The sequence below is a fragment of the Morone saxatilis genome, unplaced genomic scaffold (genome assembly GCF_004916995.1).
Source record: "Morone saxatilis isolate NCDOM2014 unplaced genomic scaffold, NCSU_SB_2.0 Contig18, whole genome shotgun sequence".
Lineage (NCBI taxonomy): Eukaryota > Metazoa > Chordata > Actinopteri > Moronidae > Morone > Morone saxatilis.
This window is the reverse complement of record NW_023339740.1, coordinates 9,881,492-9,907,002: the sequence shown is the minus strand read 5'-3', so window position 1 is coordinate 9,907,002 and position 25,511 is coordinate 9,881,492. Positions and strand designations below refer to the sequence as shown.

General features: G+C 42.8%; 1 protein-coding gene across 1 annotated transcript in view; it reads left to right on the top strand.

Annotated features, from left to right (window-relative positions):
* LOC118328104 (plexin-A1-like) overlaps positions 1-25,511 on the top strand; it is a 115,605-nt gene that overhangs the window by 74,157 nt on the left and 15,937 nt on the right. Inside the window, exons 13-22 of the mRNA XM_035661709.1 lie at positions 3,557-3,708; positions 6,455-6,578; positions 6,730-6,866; positions 9,791-9,958; positions 13,258-13,351; positions 14,380-14,616; positions 16,418-16,561; positions 17,831-18,065; positions 21,698-21,846; positions 23,692-23,948. Coding sequence (XP_035517602.1) covers positions 3,557-3,708; positions 6,455-6,578; positions 6,730-6,866; positions 9,791-9,958; positions 13,258-13,351; positions 14,380-14,616; positions 16,418-16,561; positions 17,831-18,065; positions 21,698-21,846; positions 23,692-23,948 — 1,697 coding nt within the window. The remainder of the gene's footprint in view (positions 1-3,556; positions 3,709-6,454; positions 6,579-6,729; positions 6,867-9,790; positions 9,959-13,257; positions 13,352-14,379; positions 14,617-16,417; positions 16,562-17,830; positions 18,066-21,697; positions 21,847-23,691; positions 23,949-25,511) is intronic.

Genomic DNA, 25,511 nt, shown 5'->3' with positions numbered 1-25,511 from the left:
CACACACACACACACAGAGTCTGGCACTGTCTCCCAGTATAGTGCAGCAGTGTCCTAGTACTGGCCTTGGATGCTGCCTGGCCCTCCATCATCCATCATCTCCTGCCTGCCTTCTCCTAGGGGACAGGAAGAGCATTACAGCTAGCCCTTAGAAACCAATTAAACAACACAGCCCATGCCAGTGTGTGTGTGTGTGTCTGTATGTGTGGGGGGTGACCATATTTTTGTGTTTTAGCATGTGGCACACTTTTGTGCTTTTTTTCCCCTTTTTTGTGATCTTTTGTATATGAAAAAGAGTTCTTTTGCGTTTATGGCTTTTTGTGTTTATGTGATTTTGCAGGGAATAGTGTCAGTGCGCTCATCTTTGTTTAGTTTCACAGCTTGTGTACTTGCTAAAGGCCAATGATTTCTCTCTTGTGTATTGTTAAACTATGTTATTGGCCTTTGCTAGACTTCTTTCTCTCTTTATCTCTCTATTTTCCTGTCACTTCTTCTCTTCATCCATGTAACCTCTGTCACTTTCATTGTCCCTCGTTCCCACTTTGAACCATTTTGATTTTCTCTCCTTTGTCAACCCCTCGGATGCTTTTTACTTTCATTCCCTTTCCTTCTTCTCTTTCCCCTTCCATCGTCCTTCATCTATCCTGTCCTTGTATCATCTTCCTCTCTTCCTTGCACCTTCTGCCGACTGACATCGAGAGTGAGATGTCTTTGTCTTTAAAAGCCTGTATCGACCAGGCCTCTAAAGGGGTTTTCCCATTGTGTTTTAGAGCTAAACATTAAGTCTCAGTGTTACAGCACTGAGAGAAACAATAAAATAAGCCAGTGCTGAGTAAATCTTATCAATAAAGATAATATTACCACTGGATGTCCGCTAACATGATTCATATCTTCAGTAATATTATTGTTCACTAAGTCACATGTAAACATTTGGCAGCAAAGACTCATATAATCCCAGTCATTACTCTCTTCAGTGTGTTTGTAACTTTATGTTCTGTTGAGAGGTTTTCATATCACAGATAAACTTCAGAAACCTTACGCCATGATCATATCATCTCTCTCTGTGTCCCCTGCTTCCCCCTTCCTCCTCCTCCTCTTCTTCCTATAACTAGCAGATGCTATCTGTGCACTGCCGCTCAGCCAGCCACAATAGGCCTCACACAAAGCCTCCGACACAACGGGACAAGTCGGAGATGAGGAGAAAAAAGGGAGTTTGAATGGGTGTAGAGCGCTGTGATGGCAAGAGGAGAATAGAGCGAGTGTTTAGGCTGGTGGCTTTTATCAAAAAGGGCTTTTTGTTTGTGCTGTTTAGTTGTGGATGTAACAACTTGTGTATGTGTGTGTGTGTGTGTGTTTTGATAAGCTAGTGCTTATAGAGAAAGAGAGATTTGATTACCATATCTGAAGATTCCGACTGGTGCACTACTGTGTGCCACTCACTCTTTTGTCTCCAGCTCAAAATATATGCATTCAGGCACACTGAGAAAGAGACAGAGAGTGAATTAAAAAGACACACAAGTCCTGAGAGGAAGAGGAAAAGGGCGAGGGAAGGAGGAGGGATGTTCATCAGAAGCCTGGCTGGTGTAAGATGGAAAACACTCCTTAATTATATCACTGTGGCATTTCAGTTCTGGCCTGCATGACACTGGGCTTTGTTCCCATTGTGTGTTTCTGTTAGTGGTGTCCTGAACACCTGTGGCTTTTACTAGTCCGCCACCTTTTCTATAATGATGTTAGACTGGGGACCGTGGTCAGGTACCAGGTGGAGAAATAGTTGTACAGAGCAGGTTGAGAGAGTGAATCTAATTCATTTGTGAGACAGTAGATACACTTATAGGAAAGGTTTTTTGGGAAATACACTTATTCACTTTCTTCACGAGAGGTTGATGCCACTCTCATGTCAGAATGGTAACAAACTAGATATATCTAAATATATATATATATATCTCTATGTTATATATAACATTTTAATTAGTGAGCTTTGGGGTGCTGGTTGATGGATTTTGCTGCCCTTGGACAGAACCAGTTATTTCCCCCATTTCAAGTCTTTCTGTGCTAAGTTAAGCAGCTGCTCGCTGTAGTTTAATATTTACTGCACAGACATGAGAATGGTATCAAACAGCTTATTGAACTTGTGGTGAGAAAGCAAATGAAGGTATTTCCTAAAATGTCAAACTATTCTTTTAACAAGTTTTGGCATCAGCACACTCTTTATCCTTGTTCCACACTCATAGGATGTTCTCATCTCCTTTTAAAGTTGAAACAGGCAATCAACCAAAATCAATTATTTTTTACTGGAATTGCTGCTATCAGCAGATTTGCCAAAGCAGCAAAGAAAATTTACATGGTTCTTTGGCGTAAAGTTCAGCAAAAACGGTGACAAATTAATCAAATTGTTAACCAATAGCAAATTGTCTTGACAGCGCTGACCTTTGATGGAACCGAAAGACCCAGAGAGTCCAAAATGGAGGACCTAACAAAGCTGTGCCCCATTGTTTGCACTTAGTTGTTGGGTGGTTTACTTTTTGTCTACTTAGCAACCAAGAGGACAAGTAGTCACTACGTCACCAAGCTTGCAGCGCCACCTGTTTTGCAAGGCCACACAAATGAATGTTTTTTTCTGGTGTGACCAGAGGTGTTACTGCCTTTAGAACAGACCAACAGAAATGCAAATCATTGGTTCGCCAACAGTTCAAAAATACTAATGTGGTTTTTGTACCTAGCCCCCCTCTCTCCACATGTTCTTGTCCATGTCTGTGTAGACTGCTGTTTGCTATTTATCAACTCTTGTATTATCTACACAAAACAAAAGACTATATATGGATATAGTACACTTCATACTTAGGGGGAAATGTCTGCAGTAATGGGAGCTTAATTAGTCATTCATTCATTCATTTTATCCTTCCTCATGGCAAGCCAAGTCAAAGTTTGACCTTACCCACACCCCCACTCCATGACACCCAACCACCAACGTCTCATCCCCTTCATCCTCCTCCCACCCTGCTGCCGCCCTCCCCCGGTCAGGTTCTAATCCAATTAGTTTTAGCCCTAATTATACTAGCAATGACTGATTACCAATGGGGCCATTGTCTGCGTTGCGGGCTGGATGAATGGGACTGTGATTGGCGACTGGGCTAGCCTCGGGTAGCCATTAGCACCTCCGCACACCTTTCGCAGACCTCTAGGGGAAAGAATGGGAGCAGAGGTCGCTGTGCGCAGTAATTGTGTTCAGTAGATTAATCGTCACAAGGTTAAATGAGAGCTATAAGTGAGGGCTTGATGGGTGGGTCCAGGTTAAGTGTGTGAGCTGGCAGGTTGTGAATGTTTGACTGAGTTGAGGTGGAGTTAATGGATCCAAGGTCATTTTTCATCTTGCTTAATGAGGTAGCAAGTATCTGATTCATTCAGAAAGAGATATGACCATAATGACTTAAGTAAACTGTCATTCATGCTGACATACAATATATGTTCTATGATGTACTGCTTTGGGTAAAAATCAATTGACACATACGTTGTTCTGGCTAACACGTCATCTCTACTTTGCTCTTTCAACCAGTTGTTTCCGGAGACGGGGCCCAGGCAGGGAGGAACCATGCTGACCATCACTGGTGAGAATCTGGGTCTGCAATTCAAAGACATCCAGAGTGGAGTCCGCATCGGCAAGGTGGCCTGCAACCCTCAGGAGGATCAATACATCAGCGCTGAGCAGTATGTTGACACTTTCTCTGTTTTCATCTTTTCATTCCCACCCCTCACTCTGAGATTCTTTACTTCCACGCTTGTCTTTGTCCAGTATTGATGTGACACTGAGTGCTAAGCACAGCACTGCGAAGCTCTCTCAGACCTCTGTTTCCGTTAACCTTCCTATGGTAAAACACTACTTTCCTCTTTCAAACAAAACTAATTCCTTGCCAGCAGGCTCATGCTTTGCTACTCTATGTACAACTGCAGGTCATGTAAATCTGTCAGTTTTCGTGGAACCTTTTATTCCACTAATAATTAGAATAATGGCTGAATCCAAACTGAATTACCTCATGTTACCACGTTCATCAGAATAAATCTGGCCTGTTCTGAGAGAAATGTAATGACATTTGAAGCGGGTGGTATGTATATCTTCTAAAAACTCTTCCGCAGATGAAAGCTCGTCGCGTGAACCCTTCCTCTGATTAAGTTATGTTTTTTATTTTCTGGGAAATTCGGGATCACGGTGGGTGCCGTGGGTAGAACTTACCCCCCATTTATTAGCAGTAAACAATCAAAGCTCCGAGTTCTCTTTAGTCATGTCTATTGGACATGACTGAACTCTTTGTTTTAACTGTAAACAGGTCGCATCATTGCAGTCATTTTCTTTAGTGCTCATGTAAGTAATATCATGGGAATCATTAATTAGATTTTCATTCATGCTACCCAGAAAGATTGGGGCCTTCGGTGAAACTACGGGATGAGTCACACTCTCTTTTTTCATGTTGAATTCAGCCAGAAGCAGAGAAAATACAATTTGGGACAAGGGAAGAATTGGGGACGCTCCTCACAGCTGGAGGTGTCCTCAATATTCTATTTCCAACTATGTAGCTGTCATTTGTACACAAATGCTCCATTTGCTGAGTTTTGCAGCACAGTCCCAGCTGATTTTGTTTTCTCTCTGCCCCCTCACTAAGAAGGAAACTAAGAAATGTGACTTTGATGGTTTGACAGTCAGAACAACAGAATGCTGTGCAGCTCTCGCCAGCGATGACAGGTGTCCCTAGAATGCATTTAGAAATATAGTAGTGACATGTCAGGCTTGATTTATAATTGATATAAGTTCATATATTGAACACAGAACATCATCATTTTTATGTTCGACTGTGTCGGCGTAGAGCAACGTTAGGTGTTTCTGTGTTGTAACTTTTTCTTTACCACATGTTCATTTTGTCGTAGCGATCACATCCTAAACCAGCAAGGTGTCGACGTTTAACCCTGTCAGCCCTGTAACACTGCATTGGCCTGTTGCCATAGCACCCGCAGGAGGAGGAGGAGGAGGAGGAGGAGGAGAAGGGCGCGGCTGGCAGTGAGGCTGTCATGCTAATTAAAAGTGATGTTAGCCATACGGTGCCATTAGTGGCCCAGTTGCTCTCGTCATTCCCGTGACCCCATCAGAGCTGTAGCACAGGAGACAGGACGGGGTTACGGGACTGACAGCGCAGGTCAAAGGTCAGCTGGTGGCAAGAGGGGGAGAGAAGGAGATGTGCTAACTGTTGGACCAAATGTAGACACATTGTTCTCACTCTGGCTTTCTCTTTGCCAGCACTTGTACTTCATACAGCCTGCGCACATTCCCTGTTTTTGAGTGAAACTGCAAGAAAAGGCAGCACCTCTTTCAGAATTAGTAGGCTCATCATTCACTTCAGTCATTAAATATTTACTGGATGGATTTGATTCAATGTTGAGAAAATTTAATTTTACCAGTAGTGAGGAAAAACAGAACCTGGCATCCCTTTTTATTTCCTTATTAGTCGTTTCTATGTGACAATTTGTCACATGTTTAATTTTTTACCATCACATTCCACCTCAGTAATTTGATTGAGGGATGTATAATTTATAATGTTGTCATCTTTACAAATGTACCATAAACGCTCTGTCTTTCTAACCACGTAATAACAGCTCAATGTAGCCACCTGTCATCTACGCAGTAATGATGCAAGTGAAACCGCAGTTTCGAACTGAGAGCTGTCCAGCATTTTAATCACGGCCTCTGTCATAGTGTGAGACCTGGGAATAAATGAAAAGGAAAATAAAAACAATGGAAACACACAGCATCGGAATGTGAAATTCATTGTTGCCGCAGCACTGCAGTTGCCATGGCCACCTGCAGGGAGGAAGGAAGCAGGAGAGTTAATAACTCATCTCAGGAAGGGAGGGAGGGAAGCTGAGGGAGATGTGTAGGATATGAGTTCGTTCAATTAATCAGCCTCTCTCGCTTTACCCATCTCTCTCTCCTCCTTTTTCGGCCTCCCTCTCTCCTCTGCACTCTCGCCCTTTGTCTGTCTCATTCATTCGCTCTGGCTAATTAACAGTCAGGTGTGTCTCCAGTGGGTGAAACATGAAGTAAGTGTGCGTACGTGTGTGTGTGTGTGTTCCCCCCATGGGCTACACTGCCACTCCTCCCCTCACTAAATCATTTCTCCAGTGGATTTTCATTTGGCCAGCCAGCACCCAAGGCCAAGTGCGAGGCTTATAGTTCTACAGTACTCACTAATGCAGACACACACACCCCCAAAACTCCACCGTGTCCTCGCATTGTAGATTTCCACTAATAGAACATTTGCTCTACTTATTATTTCTATGAATAGGGCTTCAGAAACGGTTTATTCCAATCTATTGGTATTTTTTATGACTTGGACAGAACAGAAGAAAATGCATTTGTTTTGGAAATGGAACTCATCCACTCCACCTCTTTGTTTCCCTTTTTCAGGATTGTGTGTCGGCTGAATGATGCCACTGGTTACAGGGTACAGGAGGCTCAGGTAGAAGTGTGTGTCAGAGACTGCATTCACCAGGACTACAAAGCGACCTCCACCAAAGCCTTCACCTTTGTGGTAAGTGTGTGTGTGTGTTGTAAGAGTATTGCTGGATAAAATGAAAGCTAAGACGGAGCTCTTTAGATGTTTTTAAATCTGCATTTGACATACCTGGTGAAGCCCAGCAGCCATAATTGATCCACCTCTCTCTGCCTGTGTCCCTTCTTAGTCTCCGTACTTTACCCGTGTCCATCCTTCCACTGGGCCACTGTCTGGAGGAACACGGATCACCATTGAAGGCAGTCATCTCAATGCAGGCAGTGCTGTATCTGTGAAGATTGGACTTCACCCCTGCCGCTTCGAGAGGCAAGTGAATCCAAATTACCTGAAACAATCTACAGTTTGTTTGTTAGCTCATAGTTGAATACATACACAAAATTATTTCAATTAGCTGTACAATTACAGGAATTCTTTTTCTACAACAAAAAGTTTAAAAACTGTTACTCCTGGTTTGACGCAGATAATGTGTGTTAGTTACAGTCCTACTCATGAAATAAATCTATGATCATATAAATAATGTCCTTGAATCCAATACTGAGGACAAGGAATGAACATTCAGTTATTTATAGTATAAAAGTTTTTATAGAGGCTGATTTCACTTATTTGTGCTATCTTAGAGGTAAAGACTCTGTTGATAAAAGTGTGTGCATGCAGCGTTACTGTGGCAAGAAGTTGTAATCAAAGTTAGCTGATTTTCTTACTGAAATACTGGGTTTAAAATGTAGCCATTTTATTTCACTCTAAAGTTTTCCTTTCTTACAAGTCATAATGCATCATGATTTCTCTCCCATCTTCTACTTCTGCCTCCTACCATCTTTTCCTGTTCTTCAGTGTTGAATTATTATAGTTAATGCTTCTTGTTTTTTTGAACAGTTTGAACAGTTGTTTCCTTGGTCTGAAAAATGTTGCCAGAAAGAGGATGACTTGCAGATCTGTAATCCACAGCAACTGTGAGAATGAATGTAGTGTTTCTCAGGGAAGCTGATATCATTGTTAAGTTGTTCTATGAATGACTTACATGCATGGCACACACTTTGTAAGAGATATGACTATCATTTGGAAGGAATGATATGGTGTTGCTGGTAATTGGTAACTCGTATTTTTCCTGCTTTGAACTCATGTTTGAAATACTTAATTTTGTTCCTTTTTTTTTCTTCCTTTTTTTTCTTTTTTCGTTTTTAGAATAATTTGCCACCGTTATCTTCTGTTGTCACTCACTCTGCACGAGATCGTGCCAGGATTTCAAGAAGAGGAGACATAGATCCAATTTGATATGACTCTAATTCCCCAAGCCAAGAACTCTATTGTTTCTTTGAGTCCCTTCCTGGCAAATTGACAGCAAACTGAGCTCTGGACTAAATCCACTCATGTATGGTGTCTGGCAGATGGCAAAGAAAAGAAACCTCACAGAAAAGATTTTCAGTAGAACTAAAACAAGCACCTATGTACTGAAAGGAATTTCCAAGCAAATGAGCTTTTGTTGTTGCTTTTTTTTTCTTGTTTTTTCTCTTTTTTAGAGCAAATTCTCTTTAACACTTGTATTTTTATTATAGTGGTTCCTTTCTCTCAAGCAACAAGTGACAGGTTAAACTAATGAGCTTGGACCTATCAAGTTCTTTTTATATCATATCAAAAGAAAAAGTAAAGGCCAATTTAAAGCTCTGTAGCACATCCAGAGAAAGGTGAACATAATAGTCTTGGCCTTTCATTCACTGAGCAGCAATAACCTTTATGGCCAAAGTAATGAACTGGTTGAGTCCATCTCTTTAATGCGTCTTTGTATTCAGTGAGGCCTCCGCTTTAATCAAAGCCTATTTACCCCAAGTCACTCATCCTCTTATCTCCCTCTGCAACCCCTTTTCTTTCATTCTCTTTTCTTTCTTTCTGTATCCCCTCTTGGCTTTCTTTTGTGTGGCCGCAACCTTGTCAAAAATACGTACGCGACACTACAGGCGCTCTCGAAGGCGACAGTGTTGTGGAAATGGTTACCATAGAAACGCAGCACTAGTGGAATGTGAGAAAAGCTATATATATTTTTTTTATACTATCTTCATCCCCTCTTCAGTCCCCCCTCAGTCTAAGAAATTGCCTTGTGGGAGACGGCAGGGATGTGTCCAACAAAGACACCCAATTCCCCCCATTTTTGCTTTCTTTCGCCATTTTCTTGCAACCCCACCCTACCGCAGGCCGCTGGGAAAGAGCTGCCAGAATAGGTTTTCACTTTTTCATCTTCCCCATCATCTTCCGTCTTTCTGTGGATTTCACTATCACAGCAGATAACGGGGGAGGATTTGTGTGCGGATCAGCTTGTTCTACCCATGTTCACACTGTGCCACCTGCCATCATGCCTGCACAAATGCACACACACCCGTTTACATGCACTTGCAGTGCACTGTAGGACGTTAGCAGACGACGAGTGACACAAAACACGTTCTCACACAATGTTAATCTTCTACCTGCGCACTGTATTTATATGCAAATTCACAGACCTCCACACACTGCAAGCACACCTGCTCAACACACCTGATTACGTGGATACTTTACGTAGATACGTGCGCACACACACAGCGAGCAGTGTCTCCCCCCTGACACAGGGGAGGGGACGGTGGAATGAGCCACTGGAGTGGAGCACAAAGTTTCTGGCAGCAGCACAAAGTTTCCCAGCAGGTCACAGCTGGCTGCCTGTCTGCTAGGGAGGGAGTTACATCACACAGAGAGACGACCAGCCTGATCTGCCACTTCAGATCTATCAGCCAGAGAAAGCGCAGGAGGGAAGGAGAAACAGACATAGCGAGAAAGACAGACAGACAGAGAGAGAGAGAGTGCTTTGAAGTACAGCACTGTGATTTGGGCTGATGAAACCACGGCTGGACAGACTGAAAGATGTTGGCCTTGTGGATAGGCGACTATGTCACCATTATGTGTGTGTGTGCGTGTGTGTGTGCTCCTGCTTTTTTGTCGCATCTGATAAATCATTTATGAGTTATTTAAGGGATAAAGTAGGGTTTTTTTTCCCCCTGTGTACTCAACTTCAGTATTTATTCTGTGTGTCTGTCTCATAGCCTGTCAGAGAGTCAGCTTCCAAATACTCCAAATCCCTCTCAAGACCTTCTGGTATTGGTGCTCAGAGCACACAGTCAACTTTAAGAGGGACCATCAGCAACCTTTGTGTGTAACATCTCTCTTTCTCCCCTGACCCCCCTTACTCCCATCATCTCCTGCTCTTCCAGGCGGAGCAACAAAGAGATAGTGTGCGTGACCCCAGCTGGACAAGCATCAGGGCCAACCCCAGTCATGGTGGACATAAACGCTGCAGAGCTGAGGAACCCAGAGGTCAAGTTCAACTATACAGACGATCCCACCATCCTCAAGATCGAGCCAGACTGGAGTATCGCCAGGTGAGGACACAATCAGAACATCTTCAGCTCATCTGGGGGCAGCAAAGATGAACCTTTTGTATCTCAAAAATCAGACTGAGATCGATTCATTCCCAATATTGAATTGTATAAATCAACCCTGAAAGGGTCACACTGATTAATTCAGAGGGAATGTTTGAAAACTGGGCCATTTTGGCATAAATTAGTGCGTTTTTATTGTTCTGCTGCACCATATAGCTAACTCCATCAGCTCTTATTGCATGATACATCAGCTTGTCTTATGATTATTTCATTATCTATAATTTACATCAACACAGTGTTTGATCTATGATTGAACAAATTCCTCAATACATTATTAATCCCTGGTGGTGGTTGTGCCATACATAAATGCCTTTTTTCAAGGAGCATAGCCAACTAAACTGAAATATGAACTCTATGTAAAAGGTGATAAATGTATTATTCTGCTACCATACTCCCCAGCTCAGCCCCGAAGAAGAAACTAACTGAACATTCCTCTCTATTTCACACTTCTTTTGCTTTTCAAAGGCATATTATTTATTCTGTTTATCTTAATGTTTCAAAAGTAAATCTTTGAGAGCAGGAACAGCAGTAAAGGAGGCTCCTGAAGCAGTGCACTGCTAGTTGATGAGCTGCAGCAGAGATGTATCTTTAAATATTACTTGACTTATTGAAATGAGACTACATAGCCACAGGATGATTTCCTGTGCAAACACAAGCTGTGTTGTGGTGGGGAAAAAAAAAAAAAAGCTTGGAGCTTCCAAGTGCTAATGGGCTCACTAGCATGACCTAGAAACTCCTCAACTCAGAAATGAAGCCAGTACATACACAAACACTCACACTGTTGATTGTCTCATTTACTTCAGAAGTACAGTTCCAGGAACATGTCATATGTTGTTTCCTGAGTTTTCCTGAGTATGTTTTTCTGTGAACGGGTGGATCCCAAAAAATAGCCGAACAAATAAAACAAAATAACGTACTTGCGGTGTGTAGTATATTCCAAGTATTTGTTTAGGAGTATCACCTCTTAGGACAGTCCTCATTAGATACATTGTCTATTCAGACAGTGTAACAATCCACTGCTCCATCATCGCAGGGAGTTCAAGTGAAAATGGGAGCCGCATTTAAAATTCTGCAAGGAGACAAAGTCTCTCATCGTGAGAAAGAGGTGTGAGTGAATGAGAAGTCTCATTTGTAATGGGATGAATGAAAGATTGAGGGCAGGCGAGGGGAAACTGGAATGAAAGTGTTGGCTCGAGCCTTGGGGGGAAATAACCTCGGCACTCGGCTTGTGTTTGGTGTTTCACTCAGCGCTCCCAGAGGAAGAGGTGCATGGTTCTCCGGGCCAATCATGCTTTTATTTACCGAGCTATTTTGTCGCAGTGTCCCCTTTGGTGACCCTTTTGCCAGTGATTTCAAACAGTGCTGAGCCTCTCTTGTCCAAAACACAAATCTGAAACGACTTAGACTTGTTCCCCTCCCTTCAGGAAGAGGTTCTCGGACTAACAACACACACACGTGGTACTGCAGAGATTGCGTGACACTCCACCTTGTTTACACAGTGAGATACAGTGCACACAGTACACGATACAGTGTACAGTGTATGTGTGGAAAAGATTCTTATACTCTCACAGAATTGCCTCTGTGGAGTGTTGCCACATATTGATACAAAGCTTGATTTTCCCGCCAACAAAAGAGTAACTCGATGTAAATCTCGTAAATTCCTTTGTCTGCTCATTTTCCGACCAGAATCTATTTACCACTTCAGCACCTGTCACCCATCTTTAAGCCTCTCAAAAGGCCAATGCCCTATTTCACCCATGTCCTTCTAGCTCCTCAGCCGCCATGTCCTTTCCAGGGCTACTTTCACCTGAAGGCCTGGGACTGGCCTCAGATACCAGCTCCATCTGGCCTCGCCAAAACACAGCTCACACCCTGGATATGGGTTTTTGAAATTGTGTACCCTTTGTCCAGGATGCTCTAATTCCACCATGGAATGGATAAGGGCTGCAACTTATGATTATTTTCATTATAGATTAGTCTGTAGATCCTTTTCTCAATTAATTGATTAGTTCTTTGATCCATAAAATGGTGCCTGTTTCCCAAAGCCCAAGGTGACGTCCTCAAATGTCCAAAAATTCAGTTTACTGTCACAGAGAACTTAAGAAACCAGAAAATATTCACATTTAGATTTTTTCAATATTAATAAAATAATACTCAAAACTATGAATTGATTTTCAAAATAGCAGATGAAAAAACAACTAATCAATGAATCAACTAATTGTTGTAGCTCTAGAATGAGTGTAATGTTTAATTGAGGAGATCGCAACTACCACTGCTCAGAGAGAAAAAAACACCAGAGCTTTCTTCCAAGGCCTTGCAACACTTGAACAATGATACAGAATTTGCTCTTTTTTGGGGGATCATTGCCTGAATGAAAACTCAGTAAAATACCAGCTAGTGTATCATTTGTATAATCTGTTTTTTTATTTGGTTTATTAGTGAAAGCTTTGACTCACAGTGGCACTAGGCTTCAAGCCGCGCCTTATCCCACTCCAGTTTTTAGGTTGTATGCTAACTTATTTAGCTGCTGTCAGAACACCTTACATCAGATAAAGTTCAGCCTCTCAGGCCAGCGGAGGCTGTCGAGAAGGCAGTGTGGGGGAATAGGACTCTCACCCGTATTACCTATGTCTCTGCTGGTCAGCGTCACATAGACCTGGATAGGTCACAGGTGTAAAGGTTGCAGAACATGTCAGATTGCTGACAGCGGCACAGTTGCAGAGTGTATCTCATGCTGAAAAATACAGCAGTGCAACTTTAATACACTCTGAAAATATCTCCCCTGGCTTTCGAGAGGTGCTGAGGATAGGCCAAAAGCTTAGACTCTCCGGAGTAATGCTACATATTCGCTTATTCTTCCCTCCAACCTCCATATCGGTTTAAAGAAGCTTTTAACATTCATGCAAGGGCTTTAGCGTTACTATCATTACCTGAAAATGGGCTTCCATGAATAAGCAGGCGAAAGGCTACAGCAGGAGCGAGCATTAATGGTAAATCGCAAACTGGAGGACCCTCTTGGCTCCCACAGAGAACAGATTTATTAACATTTATCTCTACTGATAGGCCTGCTGAATAGTGTATGCTCTTGGATCCTGCAAGAAAAAAGTACAGCAGGTGATAGATACATGAATATGTGACAAACAAGTACACATGCAATTGTCTTCATTTCCCCAATGCATTGTGTAATTGTGATTATCTTGATTTTTCTCTACAGTAAGTCTTGTTATCTCTTTTTTTAGTGGCGGGACTATGTTGACCATTACTGGAACCAATCTGGCCACCATCAAGGAGCCCAAAATGAGAGCCAAGTATGGAGCTGCCAAGTCAGAAAATGTAAGTAGTTGGAACCAGACAGCCGCGCACAGTTTTTATTGACAAAACAAAAAAAGTGGCAAGTAAGACCAATATAGACACGCAGGTGTCTCTCTGCATGTCACCCTCTCCCTCTCTGTGGAAAAACTGATTTTCAGAGAGCATACACACACTCCCGGGACACAGGCGCACACACCTGACCCGTTGGTCAACTAGCCAAGGGCCCATTTTCTGTTTGTTTTTGATGTTGAATTTCCTTTTAGCAGTTTAACCTTTGAAATGTCAACCAGCAATAAAGTGGCTCCGGCAAATCCCCCTCTCTTCACCTAGCACCACGGGGCTTAGCTAACCTTTCTCCCACTCCCGCTCTTAGCTGAAAGTAAAAATATCCTTCCTTTTCTTTTTGTAGCCCTCTCTGCAGTCATTTTTTATTTTGCTATTTTGGTTAATGTTTCTGTTGACCTATAAACACAGTTTTGTTCAGTGTGATTTTACAGCACCTGTTTGTGAGTTAGTATGTGACATATAGAACATAGGGCTGTAAAACAATCTTCAGCCGTGCCGTGTTATGTTGAACAGCTACTGGCTGACCTCTCCTGTTTCTCCATGTGTCATTACAGTCTAATTCATTCTTCGCTGCACTGATTTAAGTGTCGATCCCCACAGGGGATTTCTAGATGATATCAACACTGATTACAACACTGATGTTATTAAGCCAGCCTCTTCCTCATTATGTCATTACGGAGACATTTAATCACTCATATCACATAACCCTGTTTCAGCCATCGTATAAGTTGTTGATTAGGATTTGGTTAGCATGGTCTTTTGTGTAAGAATATAAAAAGGTACCTTTTTTTGTTTCTTGCCAACACTGCAAAGTGTGAACACAGTGTAAACAAGGTAGAAAGGTTGCTATATAGGAAAATAAATCACCTTGTCAAACTTAATTTAACTGTCTGTTGTATTTCCCCCCCCTCTTTTCCTCACACCTTTCCTCTTAATTTCCCCCTCACTCCTTTCCTTTTTCTATGCATCTTCCCCTTTTCTAGAACTGCACGGTTGTCAACAACACTGTGATGGTGTGTCTGGCGCCCTCTGTGGCCGGATCCGAAAAAGGCTTCTCGGAGGCGGGCAGCAGCCCTGATGAGATTGGCTTTGTCATGGATGACGTGCGCTCTGTGCTGGTGGTAAACGAGACTTTCAGCTACCACCCAGACCCCGTGTTCGAACCTCTGAGCCCCTCTGGCATGCTGGAGCTGAAGCCCAGCTCACCACTCATACTCAAGGTAAATTGCCTTGTGTTCTTTGCATTGATCTGTTTTGGCCTTGTCTCTACCTGGATTTGCTTTACATCCATCACCTCCTTTCTCTTTTCATTCTTCTCTTAAATTTTTTGTTTTGTTTTCAGCTTCTCTTTTCATGTGTTCTTCCTACGTCTACGTCCTCCTCTCTTTGTGTCTTCCAATGTTATTTTCATTCTTTCTTTTTTGGCATTTCTCCTTTCTTACATCACCCTTTTCATTTTATTTCTTGTCTTCTTTCACATAATAGACCCCGCATGGGTGGGGGAAAAAATGTTCTTATGTCTGAGTGAGTTTGTGGTGGTTTGGCATCAAAGCTTTTTTTTCAAACTGTGTGGAAAAGTGTGGAAGAAATGTCTTAAAACATACGCAGGACATATGGAGAAAAGAAAAGGTCAGCTGAATGTTAGCACTCACGATGCACGAGAAGAGCAGTAATGGCTGATAGAAGCGTTCCAGTAATGCTGTATGAATGAGTATTGTCAGCAACGTTAAAAGCTCAATCTCACAAATAGTTATTTTAGAAAATGCTGCAGCAACCTCCTAGTCAGCATCCAACACGACTGATAAGACGCTGACAGGCATTTGAAATGATTTGCTCCAAACATTCCTGTACAGACACTTTGCTCCCTCCTTCCTCTTCCTTTGAGAGTTTTTCTTTCAACTCAGCCATCTTTCAGATGTGCCTCAACCTTGAAAGATGTTATTTCTTCACCTGCTGTCTCCAGTGGGGTTTGGATACCTTTAGGAAAAAATCTTGCTTCTAAATGCCCCCTTTAAAATCAGGTGGACAGGAAAGTAATGTTTATGAAGTGGACCCTTGCATTGCCATGCCACCTGCTCAGATTTCTATCAGAGAGACTCGATAGCCGTGTTTTCTCTTAAGCCATAGAGGCAAGTACACATTTGACTCCAGAGTGCATTTATAAAGGCTTTGCCCCACCCACAGTGTCTTTTGTCATTTCACCTCTCCCCTTGAACTTCAAAGCCTCAGGAAAAGGAGAGAAAATTATCATGCAATTTCATGGAAAACTAAAGCCTTTTTTCTCTCGGCCAATCAGGGTGGAGTTTTAGAAAATGAAGAATCACGCCTCTCTCCCTTGTAACTTTAAATATAATTCTATAATGAAAAGCTCTGATTGCCCCAGCGTGCTCCGGGTAAAGAATTGCAGAAATAAGCAGCACAGAAACGGCATCCTATTAAATAATTGCGGAGAAATTAGACGTTCATCGAGATTTTCCAGCAATTAATTCCTCACGCTCTGCAAAGCATATTGAGTGACGATGAAGAGGGGTAGGTAGAGGTAGGGGAGGAGAGGAGAAGGAGGATTTCTGTAGAATTTATTTATATATAGACATAGCTCAAGTTCATTAGATTCAAGAGATTCTCATGGTTTTGTTCTGTGCTGTATTTCCACGGATATGGAAGTTATACATCAGGATGTTAAAAACCACAATTCATATTTTTGTTTGTAGACAGTTTAACTCATGGTCAGTTTCTATGAGTGTTATCTGGCAGCATCAAGCAGAAGCACTGTTGCTATGGTTACCTGCAGTTTAAATTACCTTGCACATTGATTCATGCTGTGGCTGAACTGTTGACAGACACCTGCCAGCCAATCAGAAACAAGTATTATTTTTTTAACAGCATAAATCAGTTTGAGTGAATCCGTTTGCGTTTACACTTGTGACACACGTGATTATTATTCTATTTGTGTGGACCACCTCAGACTAAGACCTCATGTAAGTAACCAAAGCATATGTGTGTGTGTGTGTCTGTTTCCAGGGCCGTAACCTAATTCCTTCAGCCCCAGGAAACGCTAAGCTGAACTACACGGTGCTGATCGGGGAGACGCCCTGTGTTCTCACCCTGTCTGAGAGCCAGCTGCTGTGTGAATGGCCCAACCTGACCGGAGAACACAAAGTCACTGTGAGTAAAACTTTAATAATTTTCTACATTACTGTTTGCTGAGTGTTTCCCATTGTGTGATGTGTCTTTCATTACATTAACTTGACTTATTATAACTTATAACTTATATACATAACAGCAGCACAGTTATACAAAACCTGAAAATGAGCATCATCCCACTACTTTTTTCTATCTTAAGCACACGTTATTTCATCAATCCCTCTTAATGTTTTTTTCTTGCCACCTCTGGAGCATCTGGCTTTCACATTTCTTTCTGCCTCTCAGCCCGTCTTCTTCTTCTATACCTCCTGTTCTCTCTGCTGTTTCCGCTGTGCTGTTCATCCCCCTTCTTTATGTCAATCCACTTCCTGCCTTTTCATTCATTCATCTCATTTTTTCCTCCCCATCCATCAAACCTAAATCTCTTCAATTACTCCAGATTTTTTTTGTCCCCATTCATATAGCTGCACGCTCGCAAACACGCACCCCGTCTCTTATACCGTTGGCGGTGTTTGCGACTGTATTTATGTCTTAAAGGCTTTTGATCGGTCTCGTTTGGCTGCCATCCTCCTTGGGATTTGAACAGTATTGATATTCAATAGAGACCAAAAATGGCTAGTGGGCGTGAGAGGTCTGTGTCTATTTTTACCCTCCTGCATTTGGTGTTTCATAGACGTAAGCCAGTTGAAGATGGAATAAAAGGAAAAAAGAAGACGGGGAAAAAAAACATTTTGGTTTTTTATTCACGTGTTCTGCAAGCCAGAACTGTTTTGATGTGATATGGTTGAAAGTCATATGGGTGTGTGACTGTGTATACTTGTATGTGTTTCACTGGTTCCAAAGACAGCCCTGGGGCACAGATGTTGCCTCCCCCAACCCAGATATAAAGGGTTTTAGGGGAGTTTTGGCCTGCACGTTGCTCAGCCCAGCACAGCTTGGTTTGCCAATATAAATGCAATGTGTGATTTAACATTGGCACCTTGCATAATTTTTCATCATTATACTGGGTTTATTATGTGCTTGTCGCCAAGTGTAGGTCTAAAATTGTGTAACTGTAGCTCTTGTAGATGATTTAAAAAATGGCAAAATAATGTTTCTGTGTGATTTTCACCTCATGCATAGTACACAGCTCTAATGTTGATAGCAGCATCTAATTTATTTTCTACTTTTTAAGTACCTCTAAATGAAAATAGTTTACAACTTCAGCTTGAAACCCTGTGAAATACTGCTGACCCACAGATTATGCAAACCAAACAAGAGAGTGTAACTTTTCTGTTTGCGTCCATCTAGGTGCGTGTTGGAGGCTTTGAATACTCACCGGGGACCTTGCAGATTTACTCAGACAGCCTGCTCACTCTTCCTGCCATCATTGGTATCGGAGGAGGTGGCGGCCTGCTCCTGCTGGTCATCATCGTGGTGCTGATTGCTTATAAGAGGAAGTCGAGAGATGCCGACCGCACCCTCAAACGGCTACAACTGCAGATGGACAACCTGGAGTCCAGGGTGGCCCTTGAGTGCAAGGAAGGTGAGTTTGGACAAAATCTGGTCATAAGAAGGGTGTGACTCAAAACCTCAAGAGTTACTCTCATATTGCTTGTATTCTCCTGGTTTTCATTTCATCCCACTTCATTCTCTTCATTTTCTCCCAAAATAATTTTCTGTAAATATGTCCCTGGCTTCAGCTTACCTCAGAAGCTGCACAACTCTCATTCAATAGTCCTATCCATTTCTCTCTCTCTGCTTTCTCCTTCACTCTCTATTTCTCCCTCCCTCTCACTGCCAACTGTCCCCCCTGCTGGTGGCAGCGGTGTGTGTTGTGTGCATGTGTGCGTGGGTGTTGGTGTGTTTCCAGAGGAGTACTTTGATCTGAGCCAGCCACCAGATGTTGGCTCTCCACCCCATGAGAGAGCCGCCTGGCTGGCCTCACTACCATCCACACTGAGAGAGGGAGGGAGAGATGGAGGTTAGATAGATACGGGGCACAGAGGTGGGAAAGTGAGGGATAGTAAGGAGGCAGGGTTTTTTTGGCAACGACTGAAGCAGGGGGAGCGATGGAGAAAAAGAGACTTACACACCAGTACATTAGCATATATTCATTTGGCAGGAGACAGCATGGATCCAGTGAGAGCCTACTGATGCTGTTACTGGTTTGTCTGGCAAGAGAGAGAGAAGCAGATGGGGAGAAAGAGAAGGAGAATACTGATAACCACGATCATCAAAATACATATGTTTTAGGGGATCACTTCACTTGTTGCATTGCCTTAGTAAACCTCAAATATAACAACATTTACTTTAGTTGTAGTAGGCGTATCCGAAGATGTTCTGCAGGTTTGAGTCAGATCCAGGTGTGCACTATGAAGCGCATGTAGGAAAAAAGTATTGGCTCAGACTCAATATTGACTGATCAACATTTAAAACAACAATGTAACATTGTATTTATTCATTAATGCAACAATGGCCAATATATCTGACTTCCCTAGTATGTATATATCAAGCTGCAAAAAGACCAGATCCTACACTTCACATAAATAAACAATCTTCTTTTTGTTAGACTGTCCTTGCTTTGCCTGGCAGCAAACAGTCGACCAATCAGAGCTATTTAGGCATGATTACAAATGGCGACATCACCTCCCTCCATAGTTTGTTAGCTCCCTAGTTACATCCATGGAAAATAAAAACAAAAAGAGGCTACAAAAATGGCAACAAGCATGTGTGAGATTGACACAGCTAACTGTTGCTAACTGTGCCAGTCATATGCTCAGGGGATGATTTTGTGTTTTTATTTACTTTGCATCATTCCCCCTGACACTCAAGCCTCCATGTCCTGCTCTTTTGAAACTACCTGCAATCACACACACACACACATAAACTGCTCACAGCAGGTTAAACAATGATTGGCTGGGGTGTGTGGTGGTGAGTCCAGGTGTCCTGACCCCGTCTGTCACCACTGTCTGGAATACGACAACAGGATGGATGAAAGGAGGGAGACGGAACGAGGGAAATAAATAAGGCGGACAACTTGTGAGAGGAGAAAGGGAGGGGGAGGTGGGCACTAAAGAAGAGATGGATGGGGAGATTATGAGAGAGGGGGAAAAACAGGAAGGGAAGCAGATAGTACTAGAGAGAGAATTTAAAAATAGACAGAGAGAGAGAGAGAGAGAGAGAAGGAAGTTTGTGAGGATAGTGTGAGATAAAGAGAGGAAGATAATGCTAGACAAATATGCAGTTGCAGAAGGGGATGGGTGGACAAATAAAAGGACAACCTGGAGTGCAGAGAAGAGAAGTGATGAGAATATGTGGGGAAAAATAGGAGATAAATAAGGGATGGATAGTAGTAAGGCGGAGTAAGAAAGTCCTGGCCATGAGAGCAACAAACAGAAATGTACCAGCGGAGCACAAATATTGACTTTAAAGACAGATGAAAGAAAATAAATGGAGAGAAGAGACGGGGCACAATAGAGAAGAAGAGACCGATTAGAGATGCAGAGAGAGATGGATGGCACGAGGGAACCTAACAAGAGATGGAGCAGAGGAGAGGCAACCATAGGGGAGAGAGGTGACCTCTAAGATGTCACTTTGAAGGGAAGAAAGAGGGAGAGAAAGAGAGATAGGAAGAGAGGGATAGGGTGACACAAGCCATCTGTTAGTCTGGGCTTTGGTTCGCTATTTGTTTGGGTTGTGTATCCATGTGTTGGTGTATTTTGGATGGCGCTATAGGGCATGCACACTCACACACTCACACACAGTCGGGTTAATGGTGCTTTAGCTGTATATTTTCTCCTCAAGGGAGTTTTATGTTTATGAAGTAGAGTTAAGGCGGCACAGCCAAAGCATTAGCTATATGCACTATTGTTTGGGATGTGAGTGAGAGAATGGATTTGATCCCGTTTGTTCCCTCTGGATGTGACTTGTGAAGTCACTGTAGTATAGAGAACGGGGTCAGAACACAAACTCGCTGGGAATGGAAAATGTGTAAAAACACTGACACATGCACTCACATAAATCATTTGGGCACTAGGTTATATGTTCAGCTGTGGGGCAAGACACAAAAAGTGTGTGTGTGTGAGGTGGCAGAGTGTAATGTGTGTGTACTCACAGGCTCATGTTCCTGTGTGCAATTCCATCCTGAACTCCCCTCTAGCCACTGAGTACCACAACACTTTCCTCTCTCCTCCCTCTTCTTCTTCCCTCCACCTTTCTCTCTGCTCACAACACAGAGCAATCACACAATGCTGCTTTTCACTTCTACTCCTCCACATGCCTCCCTCTTTTCCTCAAGTTCACCTGTGTTTGCTGTTTCTACTCTGAAACACCCTGTCTCTGAAAATGCAGATGTTTTAAATTTGATTATTCTGCATTCTTCAACTTTCTCCATTCTTTTGTCTCTTTTGTCTGTCATTTAATGTTTGAAGCCTTTATTTCCAAATGCTTCCTCATTATTTGGAAGAAAAAAAATCATCATTACTTAAGAACTAACATGTGACCAACTTTAAAGTAATAATTACCTTATTTACCATCTAAATGAATGCTTCTTTTGCTAGATTACATACAATAGTGCTTCAACCTGCATGCAATCCTAAACATCCCTATTTCCCTAAAGTCCTTTTCTGTACATGAAGAGATGCGCTTTACACTTAAACGTCCAGGGTGTTACATTTAGGAGGATCTATTGGCAGAAATGTAATAATCCATTAATGTACAATCACCTTCTACAGTAGCCCAGAACAGACAAACCAAACACTGGCTCTAGATATGGCCTTTTGTGTATTCTGAGATTTTTGCCACCATAGCCTTGCAAGGCTGAGCTGTATTCAGTTGGTTGCGATCTGCAACTTCATCGCTAGATGCAACTAAATCCCACACACTGGTCCTTTAAATAAGCAGCGGTTGTTTGGGATAAATAGATACTAGAGCAAGTGAAATAGACCTCAGTCATTAAGTGTCTTTAAATGGGTGTTTTGCATTCTGCCAAAGTGTGATTACTACCAAACGTATCTCCAGAATGTATAATATAACTATAAAAGAAAAAAAATGTCATTCCTGTGTGATTTAAGTCTGAATTCTATCTTCAGTTTTATTTCTGTCACTTGAAATAGAACTTGAAAGGAAGACAACCTTCATGGTATATTTCTAATCATTCTCGTGTCCTTTGTGCAGCCTTTGCGGAGCTGCAGACAGACATCCATGAACTCACTCAGGAGCTGGATGGAGCAGGAATCCCCTTCCTGGACTACCGCACCTACGCCATGAGGGTCCTCTTTCCTGGGATAGAGGACCATCCTGTGCTCAAGGAGATGGAGGTACGGGTCAGTAGAGAGCGCTCCACACACACAAACACGCACCAAGTTAATGAATGAAAGTTGTTCTGTGTGTGTGTGTGTGTGTGTGTGCTGGTGTGTTAGCTATGTAATTAGGAATGGGTTTACTTTGAAGGCAAGATTTAAGCAAGGACTTTGATGAATAAAGAAAAAAGAACCAAATTCATCATCTGTGTGTGAGTGTTAAAAGCAATGTTTTTAGTTAGAATTCAGAAAGTTTGAGAGAACAGTAGACCTGGAAGATTTTTGTTTAGATGTTTTCTGGCATTTTTGGTGCTTTTTTCTTTTCCAAATGAATTCCTACAACTTCTAAAGAGCTATTGCTTTTAAAGTGTGTTCTGTCTGTACCAGGGTTTCATCAGTTTAAGGTTTTAGAAGGCAAACATATAAACTTTGAGATATTTAAACTCCCCTTAGAAACCAAAAAGAGTGAAAATCCAACTGCACTTCAATTAACACAGATTCTCTAAGAGGAAGGGAAAACTCAAGCACATTTAATAATAATAATAATGATAATAATAATACATCCACCAAACATCTTTGCTCTTCAACAGCTTCTCAGTCAGAAAAGGTTTGAGCCTAAACTAGTAAGAAAAATAACTTAGGTGAAAGTAACTCTCGGGGCAAGCTCCAGTTGGGGAAGGGAAGGTTCTCTTTTTGGGAGTGAGCAATGTCTGAGCTCCACTAAGTCTTGGTACAAGTGATAGATTGCCTCTACCTGACCAAGCCAGTTTGAGGCTCCTGAAAAAGCAATGTTCACACGTTCAATAAAACACTCTCCCCTCCTCTACTGCTCCTTTCTCAGGAGGCAACGCTCTATCACTCACATGGACCTCGGCTGTGTGGACACTGTAACGCAGCATGCACACGCATTTCCACCCTTACTCTGTGTACATTAGACTAGCACATACATCACATGGAAATGCACACTTGGCGCTTTGCTAATGTGCATGTAAGGTGGCAGCTGCAGGGACTGGCCTTCGAGACATTCTGTATCTGCCTGTGCTATCAGCTGTATTCCAAAGGGATGGTGTAGCGCGACATTGGATTTTCATTTGTATGGCCCAGGCAATCACAGGCCATAGTAGTCCGCTAGCAGGCAGATCAATTTCTTATTACAGCATGAAGCTCACTCTTCACTTCAAACCTCCTCTCCTCTCCCTCAGAGGGGGGAGGCCTGCCCGTTGCTTTAAGAGAGCAGTGAGGGATGGAGGGAGGTAAAGAGAGAGAGAGACTTGGGGAAAGAGGGGGGGGGGATTTTGGACAATAATAGGTAGTAAAACAGGAGTGCAAACCTTGAAAGCCTTGTTTTATGGATGCACCTGAACGCTGTATGTAAGATAAATATATTGTGAGTATATTTGCGTGTGTGTGTGCACATGTGGCTTTTTTGTCAATGTACCCTTCATCTGTTATTCCTCATTCTCACCCATTAATCCATTTCTCAACTATAACTCACAACCAATTATTTGGTCCACATCCTCCCCTTCATCCTCATCTCCACTTCTTTACCCGGGCCCTACCTCACTCTTCTCTATATCTCCCTACCTATAATATTCTGCCTGTTTTTTCCCTTATTCCTCCCTCCTCTCGTTCTCTCCTCACTCCTTCTAATTTCCACCCCTCCCTTGCACTCCATTCACTCCTCACTTCCCCTCTCTCCCCTCTTCCTCTCCACCCAATTCCCTGTTTCCTTTCCTTCCTCTATCCATGCCTCCCTTTCATTTTCTCATCCCCCGTGTTCAACCAATGGCTAACTATTCTCCATCCACCATCCCTCTCCTCCTCTCCTCACACTCCTCCCCATCATCACCTCTTTCCCCTCTTCTCCAGGTCCCCGCTAACGTGGAGAAGGCCCTGACATTGTTTGGCCAGCTGCTGACCAAAAAGCACTTCCTGCTAACCTTCATCCGCACCTTGGAGGCGCAGCGGTCCTTCTCCATGCGAGACCGGGGCAACGTGGCTTCCCTCATCATGACGGCGCTGCAGGGGGAGATGGAGTACGCAACAGGCGTCCTCAAACAGCTCCTGTCTGACCTCATCGACAAAAACTTGGAGAGCAAGAACCACCCGAAGCTGTTACTCAGGAGGTATGAAAACAAGGCTGGAGAGAGAGAGAGGGAGAGAGGGAGAGAGATTCAAACTGGCTCAGTCACACATGCACAGATAGTTTCCCCACTGAGGGTTCAAGTTTGAGGTTACGTCCCTTTGTTTATCGTACTGCGCACTGCTTTAGGGCGTCCTTGAAGAGAGGCACCCTACTGAAAGTTGGCATCTTGACCATTTAGCCTTCAAAAAACAAAAACAGAAAAGTTTTTTACTTGTCATTGTTCCCTACCGTTGTCATGGCAGTGGTAATGGACATGCAAAAGCAGCAGGTAGTTACACTCATTATGGTGCTAAAATAGGAAGAAAACAGAAAATTATACAAAATAGAGAATGATGCTCAGTGAGACTGTCAAGCGATTTGCTTTTCCTCGTACAGCTGAAGTTATGGAACAGGATGGCCACGGACAGTGACTGTAGCTTTTAGAGGCCTATGTGACGTTACCTTGTCTCTATCTCTCAACCCTGTCCCTGTCAGAGAGGATTACACCCCTGAGCACACACACTCCCAAAGGAGCTGCAGTCAGACAGACCGCACTCTCCTCTCTCACACATAGCGAGGAAGGTAGAGAGGGGAAAAGGACGAGGGATGTAAAGGGGGGAGAGGAGGATTTAGGAGGCAGTGTGTGAGGGATAGAGAGAGAAGGGACTGGTAAAGGGGGAAGATGAGCAACAGAAGAGGGAAAAATATGAGGTGAAAGAGGCAGTGAGAGAAAGGTGGATAGAGCAGAGGGAGGGAGGGAAATGGTGATTGACAGAAAGAGAGGGCAAAATGTCTAGCGGGAGACCTGGGCTAGAGGCAAATTGATGGAAGGAGAAACATATGGGGGAGAGAGACAGAAGAGGGTGGTAGAAAGGTACAATATGGTGAGAGAGTCGATAGGCAGAGTGAGAAAAAAGAGGTAGAAATGAGCTGCTGCAGACAGTCAGGCAGAAAAAGATACACGTATTTAAGGAAAGACACAATTAGAGAAATGGCCCGTCTCCAAATAAATTGGAATTAGACATTAAATGATAAAAAAAAGTTATGTTTTTTTTTCTCTCCTCCTTCTCCTCTGAGAGATATTTAATTAAAAATCTAATCAAATAAATGACTCTCAGCCAGTGTGCCTCTGTGAAGCCTTTTCCAATCCCCTCTTGGGGCGAACGGTCACAACACGCTGTCCCTGCTAACTACACTAGCCTCGGGAGCTGGCGTTAATAAGCTCGGCAATTATTACACATGGTTCATCCTGTTTTGGTCTTTTTCCTGCAATAGATAGACTTTATACTTTTTTAATTTTATACATATACACAGAAGGGCACAGGAGAAAGACTTAATAGTCTGCTCCAATGTGGCTTCCCATCCCCTATGGTAAAAAGAATGCTCTTGCATTGGGCACATTTGGTTTGATTTGTACACTATGTCACTGTGTGTGGCCAGCAGAGTAGCATCAACCTCTCCTCTTATGTTTAAAAACTTTGGAATGATGGGTGCAGGGACGTCGTTTCCCTGAATGAGATGATGTTACGAGTCACCCACTATCATGTCCTGACATGCCCAAAAG